This window comes from Phytophthora infestans, genomic scaffold (genome assembly GCF_000142945.1).
Source record: "Phytophthora infestans T30-4 supercont1.46 genomic scaffold, whole genome shotgun sequence".
Taxonomy (NCBI): Eukaryota; Oomycota; class Peronosporomycetes; order Peronosporales; family Peronosporaceae; genus Phytophthora; species Phytophthora infestans.
Genome location: NW_003303713.1, coordinates 503,259 through 513,611, shown reverse-complemented (window position 1 = coordinate 513,611; position 10,353 = coordinate 503,259). Strand labels below are relative to the sequence as shown.

Here is a 10,353-nt window from a genome sequence, read left to right as displayed (position 1 = left end):
ATGAACTTCAGCACTCTTCGTCCACCAAGCTACCGATTCCTCAGTGACAGCATCATCGGTAATGTCGAACAGCGCAGAAGACCCAGCAGGGACCTCCTCCCAACTGATGATTATAGAAACGCTCAGGCCTACGCAGACTATTATCAGCCGCGACAATCGTCGTGGTCTTGTGAGCGTGCACGTGTGCCGAGGGCAGTAGACAGAACGAGCTCTACATCTGCTCCAGCGGTCATCCCCGAGCGCGATGCCGTTGCCGTGCTCGGCCTGCTCTCGTTGACGAGCGGGACGAAGCGGAAGAGAGTTGAGTCGCCAGTTGTGTCGAGCCGAAAGCTCCAGTGCGCACCTGCGGAGCCGAGTACGCCACAGCCAGAAACAGACACAGAGTCGTTGAACAGCGAGAAGCTCGAATCCACTGCGAAGTGGCACGAGGAGCAGCACGTGCGTAGAGAGAAACAGGTTGACTTCATGCAGGACGACCGTATCAGTCACCTTCAGAAACAGACGCTTAAGTTGCGCGAAGAGATTGAGACGGTTGAGTATCGACGACGTGAGATCGCAGCGCTGCCAGCTCGTCAGAATGGCTGGGACGTGGCTGTCGAGTACTTTAAGCTCTTCCGCCACGGTCTCCAGTCGAGAGGACGCTCTAGCGTCATCAAACACAGTGACGAACAGTTGGATTTCCTACGTAGAACGATGAGCATAGACGTGTTACTTAATACCGGACAGGGCCACAACGCCATGCTGAGAAACTGGAAGTGCATGTCCCTGTGGTTCCAAGACGTCGAAGTGACACTCGAAGGCTTGGACAGGAGTGCGGCAGGGTCACTAGAAGCCATCACAAAGACCAGCGTCACGATCACAGAGCGAACACTTCGCAACGCCTTCCCTCGCTTGGTCAGCAAGGATGGCGCACACTTCGAGCTCGCCCAGCAGCTTCTAGGGCGACGCATCGTCATGCGCGGCCTGACACACTTTGAGTGGGATAGTGGGCGTCGCTGCTTCACCAGTGTCATGACTCACTCGGATCTGCTAGCTCCAATGTTGCATCTATTGGGCAACGTGGAGGACGTGGCGCAAGTATTCGAGAGGTCTACAATCACTCCGGACTTCCAGTGGAGGTCAATGGTATAAAAGCTGTAGTAAACATGTATGAAAATTATGTATAAGTAATTTGCTAGACAAACTTGATTTTTTGCGTGGAGCCATGTAATCGTTTAAAAAAACTTAATCACGGGAAGTGTGTGTTTCAGTCCCTCAGCAGCCATTTCGAGGCGCTTCATCTTCTTCGTCAGCTTCTTGCGTTTGTCAGCTGTCGAGTCGTGGAAAATGTGGGTCTTACAAGCCGCAACTTTCGGAAAGGAAGTCGCATACTCTTGCATCTTCCGCACCAGATCACTCATATCACAGATTGACTGGAGGAGAGGGGCAACCACGTGCGAGGTAAGTGCGAAGAAAAGCCGCAACTCCAGCTCGTTGACCTGTTTTTCAGACCCTTCTTTTGGGCCAGGAACCTGAGAGGTAAAACCTCTGCTTCTACCCCGGGACATGTATACACTCGGGTCTGATGCGCGGGAAACTGCTTTCCCTAGCGTTGGGACCTGGGCGCTCATGATCAAGCGCGACACCTCCCTAACACATAAATAACAACTCCGTTAGCGCTAAAGAAAATCAACGCTCAAACAAAACCTAATTGTACCTGGTCAATGGCGGGTTTTTCGATGCATCCATGGGAAGATAAACTTCTTCAAAAGAAGTATTGTGGAATCCTTTTGAAGCCAAATACAGCTCCAAATCGCTGGCGAGTCACTCACTTTTTCATCCGAAATCTTTTTTAAGGACTTTGGCAGCTGCAAGTTACTGGCGTTTTCTGGATCAAATTCCAGGAACGATTTTTTTAAGCGGTCGAGCAATGCTTCCTCGTCTATGAGCAATTCGTTCAAGCGTTCCCATAGAGCTGCAGCGAAAAAGTAGTGGAGGTTGGCAAATCGATCCAGTCGTTGCGTAGTTTTCCCTGATGCTGTCGCCTTTTGCACGAGATTCACAATGTGAAGCACTACGTTCTTCAGAATCCGGGCCAAATGGTCGGCAATGTACGTGTCATGCGAGTCCAACTGTCCCGTACCCGGGAACGGAGGGGTCATTCCAGGAGCTCTGCCTCCCGTCGGGATGACCCGAGACCCTGGAATCACTCCTCGCCCCGCCGTCCCGTCAGGGTGGTTCCCGTTGAACTCAACCTCGCACGTACCCTTGACCGAGCCCGTTAGGGTGGTACTATAAGGGGACCCCTGAACGCCGGAGTCTTGGCGTCGGGGACCAAAAGCACCTCGCGACATCAAGCCCTTTCCCAGAGGCTCTCCGTTGTCCCACGAAGGCCGACAACAAACGAAGTGAATCCTTCCTTTTTTTATGTAGTGTAGTGTATGTAAGGTCGAGAAGGTGTTAGGCCTCTCTTTCGGTTAGCTCTCAGTCTTATATTTCCCTCCTTCTACTCAAGAGGAAGCCAAGCCAATCAACAAACTTTTATTTTTCAACTCTCTAGTGTTCCTATCTACCGTTCCTGCAGCCACTGAACAAGACCGTACTCCCTGAACAGCCGCGGACTACTCGACCCTTGAAGGAAGAGGAGGTATACGACATCTGGTGGAGAAGCAGGGTAGTCTGCTAGCTGGAGAAGGTCTTGCTCCAAGTGAAGTCTCGCGGAGAACGTCAGAAAGAAGGACAAGATGTCGGCTACTAGCAACAGAGAAGATGAGAGCGCCACTGTCCGGGAAGAAGAAGGCCCGACCGAGAGTCTGCCTTCGAGAATGCGACCCAGTCTGTCGACTACGCAAGGCCTGCAAAACGTGCAGAATATCATAGACCAAGCGGCTAACCGACTTGGGGGGAACAACTCTAGTGCCGGTGTCGAGCCACCCGCGGACGCTTTGGGCTCCGGGGTCCCTGCGACCTTCACTTCGGAAGAGTTGGACTCGATGCTGACCCTGAACGGCGGAGGCGGCCGAGGTACGGTGCAAGGCTGGCTTAACTCCCTCAACTGGTTGAGATCCATGGCCCCTCCTGAAATTGCCGCCGCTATGGAGAGAACTGGTGGAAACGGTCTTGTGGGGACTCCCCCTCCTACGACTCGAGTAAGGACTGCAATCCCGTCGTACCAAGGTTTCACAATCCGAACCCCAAATACGTCATATGGACAGGACTTCAACCCGTTCTTCTCCCTACCAACTGTCCCTGAAAACGGTGGACGTGCTTCCCCGGCAAGTATTCCTCCGAGGACCTCTAACGCTCCTCCTTGGGGTCTCCAGCCCTCCGGTAACTTGCGAGGAGGCGGGGAGAACGCTCCAGCGGTAACCGTCCCCGTTCCTCAGAGGGTTCCTTTCCAGGTCTCGTCGCCTACCGTTCAAATTCCTACCCAAGGCCTGGGGTCTCGAACTTCGATTACCAGTGGAGTCGCGTACGGAGTCGACCCTACGAGAACAACCCGAGCTTCACAAGGAAACGGAGGAACTACGGCTTCTGCCGGAACCCACCAGGGTCCTGCGTATGGGGAATATGGAGGTAACTCCTACTACTCCTCGCCTACGTATGGTAATACGCCTTCGTCTACTAGTGGCCAGTATGGTATGCCCACTAACATCCGAAACGCAATTCGCATGCTCCAACCCTTTTACTCGGAAGGAGCGTCGGTGGAGAAAGCTAGATCCTTCTGGGAGGCCTTCGAGAACGCCACGATAGGGCTGGACGAACCCCTGCGTCTCAGCGCTTTCAGGGAGTGCTTGAAAGGCAAGGTCGGCGAAGATTGGTGGATGTACTCGCGCATCAACAGCTTTGAGGCTCTGAGAGCTCGGTTCCATAACCAGTTCATCAGTCAGACCCCTTTGCAACTGATTGAGAATCTGAAGAACACTAAAAGACCCCGGGGAATGTCCGCCGAAGTGTGGGGCGACATGATTTCAAGTCTCTGCGATGATGCTCAGTGCTACGACACTCAGATGCGTTACCAGTACTTCTTGTCTGGACTCCGGAACCGAGATTGGAGGAACGCCCTCACCACGACAATGATCGACTCCATCCCTGCGGCTGTGGCCATGCTGCTCCTTAAGAATATGCACCGTCCGGTTGAAGACGACTCCGAGTTCGACAATGTGCCGTCCCCTAAAACTTCCCAAGAGAACGCTGTCCTCGAACGCATGATGAACATGATGCAGCAGACGCAGAATCTACTCGCTCAGCAGCAACAGCAACAACTTCAACAGCAACAGCAGTTGATGGAGCGTCCTCTGACGACCGCCTATGCTTCCCCTGCGATGAATGTAGCTGCTGCCTACTCTCCTCCTGATCCGAACCCCTCTCTGCACTATCAGCCTATCGGAACGCTTCCTATTACGCCTATCAGGGGCGTTCGTGTGGGTCCGGACTTGCGAACCCAAGATGGTCTTCTCGTGTGCGGTCGGTGTCACACTCTGGGGTGTAGTCGTATTCACTGTCGCCGCGGCAAAGCCACATGTCCTCACTGTAAGGAAGTGGGCCACATCGGTCCTGAATGTGAGCGTGACCCTCCTAGCGGATTCCGGAACACCCAGCCGAGGAACGGACGCAAGTGCTTCCTGTGTGATGAATCGGGTCACATGTTGGCGGAGTGCCCTCTAAAGACGTCACTAAAGAGACTTGGCGGTCCGACAGGGGCAACGGTGGGACCTGTCCTAGGGCAAGCGCCCAGCCAGCAATGATGGGGGCGAGAGGGAGGGGAAGGGAGTGTCGCTCCTTCCTCTTGTCTATGGATCGACACAAATGGGAACACTTTGAACTCCGCGGAGGAGTCGACCAAGAGGTATGAAGTGTGTCCTGTTGGAGGTGGGATGAGTTCCGCCTTACCGGAAAGAAATGAAACGAACGTAAGCAATGAACATATGACGAGAACTGAAGAAATACTGCCGTTTGAGCATGAAGGACGTACGGCGCCCGTGTGGAACGGGGTATCGGTAGTCTCAAACCCCAACGACTGTTGGAAGACGGAGAGAGAAGCGTTTGTGAAAGAGGTAGGCTCGGGACCCGTAAGGGACGGTCCCGCAATAGCTGCGCACGTCGACGAACGCTTCAATACGAACCTAAGAGTGGTTACGAGAGATGACCAAGAGAGCGAGATCGAAACAACGAACGAAAAACTAAGCAAGGAAGGAGAGACGGAAAAGCCGCAACTTCATGCGTCCTCGACGGAACGAGACTACCCGTCGACGTCAACGAACCACAAGAGTGTGGTTTCGAGCGTGCTCGATCAAGACGAGGAAAAAGGTGAGTCCAATAACGGCCCTATACAGGAGGAGTTACCCCCAGACGTGAAGGAGGTACTCGAAAGCCCAACCCGAGAAGAATATGGAGCTACCGAAGCTAGTGTTCCAGTACCAAAGGCGGACCCACGCGGGCAGGAGAGAGACGTGACCCCTCCTGAGAGAGACGACGCCTCCGAAAGGGACTCTGAGGACGTCGCCAGTACTAAGTCCCCAAAGAATGAACCGGAGAAGGAGCCTTCCTTCGCGAGGGTGTTCACCAAAGAGGAACTAGATACGTTGGAAGAAGGTAAGCCTTCCGAGCTGGCTGAAGAGAAAGAAGAATATGACAAAGAGCTCGAAGACCGACTGTTTCCTCACGATGAAGTCGAACTGAAGCGCCGGTTAGTTGAGAATGCGGAACAATCGAAGGAATTGTCTCTTGCCGAGTTGAGTGACTTACTAGGCATTCCCGAAGAACAGCTAGCGAGGACCCGAGATTCTTCCCCTGGTCGACTATCTACTCCTGAGTACTGGTTGGAATGGTTCCAAAAGACACTAGCCTCGTCGGAGAAGCGAAGCGAGCCAACCGTAATTTCCAAGAGGAAAAGCCAGTACGGATCAACTCTGTGACGTCGGACGACTCCGATTACCGCGACGAAGGGGGAGGGACCGCGACGAAGAGGTTCTCGTGGCAGGACGCGCCGAAGACGGTAGTGCACTTCCCGGAGCTGAGAGTTCCTCCTCTACCAGGAGAAGAGTGTCCCGCGGACCCCTCTGTAGTGGAAGACAATATCGCGCTAACCCTGGGGAGTTCCCCCAAAAGGCCCTCCGAACTCGGTGAAACCGAGTACGAGTTGCTGGACTCTCGCGGTATCGTGCCGGACCCTTGGCGAGCCATAGTGCGACGAGCCGTATACTTCCTCGTAAAGGCTGAAGCTTCAAGTAGAGGTGACTGGTGTGAAGGGTGTATTGGCGAAGGATCGCTAGATGAAGAAAAGAAAGATGACTCCCCGCCCCCCACTAGGCTCCAAGATCTCCTAAGCCGGATCGAGGACTGGATCAATAGCCTCGCTGTTCCCACTGACTCACGATCGAAAGAGTTACTGACTAAGAGAATTGCGGACCTTTACGAGGAAGAGGCTGACGAACTCCGCTTGAAGATCCTCGAGAGGAGTTCACCCTGCCGACTCTGTCGTTGGAAAGATCCTGCTCCTAGAGGTTCTCCTGCGCCGAAGATAGTCAGTTTCGACTGCTCCTCTCTATTCGGTAACCGTACCGAAGCCCTCGGACCGAACTGTTCTCCCCGAGATAAGGAAAACGGGTTGTACGGCTATGTGAACGTCGTCACTGACGCTCCTGACCCTCGCCCCAAGCCAGGCTTGGTAGAAGTACCGAGCGCCACTGATAACTGGTCCGCTGACGAGGAAGAAGGAATCGTTCCCCTCGGCAAGCGAGTGATCGGATCGGTAGGGGGCGTGGAAGCTCTATCGTGGGGATTTATCGAGAACCTCCCGGCCGAACTTCTCATCGACTCCGGAACCGTAGCGTGCCTAGTGCATAGGCGGGTATTGAAGCGTCTCGGCTTAACTAACTCGCCTCTAATGCCCTACGCTGGCAGTCTGAACGGTGTGTCCGGGTCTGCGCTCGATATAGAAGGAGTAATCTACTTGCCGGTGACATTGGGCTCCGTCGAGAAGAGAATACCGTTTGCCGTTGTGCCTAAACTACATGTCGACGCAATCCTGGGCACCAACGCTCTCAAGGCCTTTCGCGCCGTGGTGGGCTTGGACGAGAATACAGTCACGCTAAAGGACACGAGAGAGGTGTTCCCTCTGGGGTCTCCTCGGGTGGAAGAGTCTTACCTGTCCCGCATCTCATCTACCATTCGACTCTGCCCTGGTGGACAAGCTCTAGTAGTTGCGGAGGTGCAAGGTCAACTGAGCGACGGGACCACTGTCCTCATAGAAGGGCTTTCTGCGCTGGATGACTCCATTAAAGTTGCTAGGACCCTGTGCACTGTGTATAACGACCTAGTGATCGTGGAAGTATGCAGCCCCTCTATCGAGAACACCGTCGTCAAGAGAAGCACCCGATTGGCGAGTGTTACGGTAATCCCAGCGTCGGCGCTTCAGCAAGGAACCGCTGCGAGTGTAAAGCACGGAACCGCCCTGCCCGGCGAGGCCCAGACTAGGGACCAAAGAGCTCAAGACCTGTGGATCCACTCGGTCCTTAGCGCCTCTAATTCGACGACCGAAGTCGCTCAAGAATCCATACCAGGGGTGGACATAGTACTCAAGGAGGAACTCTACGTCGACCTGGACGAGTCTAAATTGGGGAGCGAACAGAAGAGAATATTCACGGAGTTCCTCCAACCGTTCAAGGACATGTTCGTCTAAACCTCGATGCGCCCCGGACGGACGAAGCTGCTCGAATTTTCTATTGATACTGGAGAGCACTCGCCTATAAAGCAACCCCCTTACCGAGTGTCCAAGGCGGAAGGAGACAGGATGGAATCCGAGATACAAGAATACTTAAGGCAAGAACTCATACGACCCTCTTCTAGCCCTTGGGCGAGCCCGGTGCTTATGATCCGCAAACCTGACGGCGGGATACGGTTCTGCATCGACTATCGAAGACTGAACGCTGTGACTATCAAGGACTGCTACCCGATGCCGCTCATCGATGACATTCTAGATGTACTCGGCAACGCTAAGCTGTTCTCCACGATGGACATCGCATCCGGCTACTGGAATGTTCCGATTGCTGCTGATAGCGTGGAGAAGACTGCCTTCACCTGCAAATATGGTCTCTTCGAGTGGCTCGTAATGCCGTTCGGACTGTGTAATGCCGTACCGGCCTTCGAACGACTGATGGAGACTGTGCTTGTTGACCTTAAGTGGCGGACTTGTCTAGTGTACCTCGACGACTGCGTGGTCTTCAGTGAAGACTTTCCTACCCACCTAGTACGACTAAAACAAGTCTTGGAACGGTTCCGGTCGGCGGGATTCAAGCTCAAGATGAAAAAGTGCAAGTGGGCACGCGACCAGGTAGCGTTTTTGGGTCACATCGTCACTCCGTCTGGCATATTGCCCAACCCCGAAAAGGTCAAGTCGGTGATGAACGTGCTCAGACCGCACGACTTGCACACTGTGAGGGCGTTCCTGGGTCTGACTAGTTACTTCAGGCGGTACATCCCGGGATACGCAGCCATATCGGCCCCAATCGAACGGCTTAAGATGAAAGGGGCCCGATTCTTCTGGAGCGACGACTGCGAGGCCGCTTTCCTGCAACTAAAGCGTAAGCTGGTGGAACCTCCCATCCTGGTGTATCCCGACTTTTCGAAGCGCTTCCTTCTATATGTGGACTCGTCTAAGCTCGCTGTAGGGGCATGCTTAATGCAAACCGTGGAGGGGCGCGAGAGAGTCGTGGCCTATGCGAGCAAGCTACTAGTTGGCTCCGAGAAGAACTGGGTCCATAAGGAGGACGGTACGTCGGAGATCGAGTGCTGGGGTATCGTTTGGGCCACGCGCAAGTTCCGCTGCTACCTGGACCGTTGCGAGTTCGACCTATACACGGACCACAAAGCTTTGACGTGGGTATTCAACGAAACTAATCGTACGAGCAACGCTAAGCTGCTAGGTGGGCCATGGAGTTGTCTCAATTACGTTTCAAGGTGTTCCACAAGCCTGGTACTTCGATGGGTCATGTGGATGGTCTGTCCAGGCTGTATACCCAAACCATCAATGCTATCTCTATGGCGGAGCTACTCAACGATGCTGACGAGCCCCCTCCTTGTACTGTCGAAGTCGGGGAGACTACGACTCTCGACTCGACTCTGCTCCCTTCAGGGACCTTGCCCGAGGACGCTGGCGAAGCTAGACCCGAGCCGTTCCCCGACGAAGAAGAGGTTACCGACCAACTCCTAGTGTCCCCCGTTGATGTGTTCGGGTTACAACAAACTCGCTTCGTGGAAGAACAGAAGAGGACACCCTAGATCCAAGCTATGATAGCGTTCCTTAGCGATGGAGCTCTAGCTCTGGACCCTCAAATGCGCACCATAATCCTGCTGATGGCGCCTAACTACTCGGTAAAGAACGGAGTACTCATGCGTCGCGTACACCTGAAGGCTCGCGCTGGACCGGCGTCTACTCTTGAAGTTCCTGTGATTCTTCTGCCTTTCATATCGACGGTACTACATCACTGTCATATGGATGTACTTGCCGCTCATGTCGGAGTTACTAAGACGCTCGACAAAGTGCGCAAGCACGCTTACTGGCACGGGTGGAAGAAGGATGTGGCCGAATATGTTCGGGAATGCACCGTGTGCGGCAGTGGTAAAGGCTATCGCCCTTGGAGAAATGGCCGAATGCAGAGGATGCCCGTACAAGAACTATCGGGGCCTTTCTCGCTATTAGTGGTGGACGCCATAGGTCCCTTAGTGGCTACTCCTCGAGGCAACAAGTTCATACTCGTCTTCGCTGACTATTTCACTCGATGGGTCGAAGCGTTCCCAGTGGCCCGCTTGGACACTGTAACGTTCGTGGAAGTTATGGTGAACGAAGTGATCTCGCGGCACGGAGTCCCCGAGAAACTACTGAGCGACCAAGGATCCAACTTCATCTCGAACCTGGCACGATCCTTCTACGATACACTCGGGATCAAGAAGTTGTTTGGAGCTGCTTACCATCCTCAGACTCAGGGGCTAGTTGAACGCTTCAACGGCACGCTGATCGGGATGCTTAAGATGTATGTCAACGAAGCTCAGAACGACTGGGACTTATATCTTCCCCGAGTACTGTTCGCATATCGTTCGTCGTATCACGAGGCCCTTAAGGACTCACCATTCTTCAGCCTGTATGGCCGGGACCCGGTGTTACCTCTGGACCTCGCGTTTCTCAACACGAACAACGGATGGAAGAGTAACGAAGTCGCTAGCTACAGACGAAAGCTATTCTTATCTCTACGGGATACGAGACGATTAGTAGAGCGCCAACTCTTGAAGGCCCAGGGCAGACACGAGCAACGACTGAGCAACCAAGTACCGATTAAGTTCAAGGAGGGAGACCCGGTGTGGGTCTACCAGTAC

At 53.9% G+C, this 10,353-nt stretch overlaps 1 protein-coding gene across 1 annotated transcript; it reads left to right on the top strand.

The window, feature by feature from the left end:
* Positions 1-738: 738 nt before the first annotated feature.
* PITG_16879 (uncharacterized protein) lies at positions 739-1,131 on the top strand (the record flags this gene model as incomplete). The annotated part of the gene is made up of 1 exon (XM_002897266.1): positions 739-1,131. The coding sequence occupies one exon, from the start codon at positions 739-741 to the stop codon at positions 1,129-1,131; it is 393 nt and encodes a 130-aa protein (XP_002897312.1).
* Between the last annotated feature and the right edge of the window lie 9,222 nt (positions 1,132-10,353).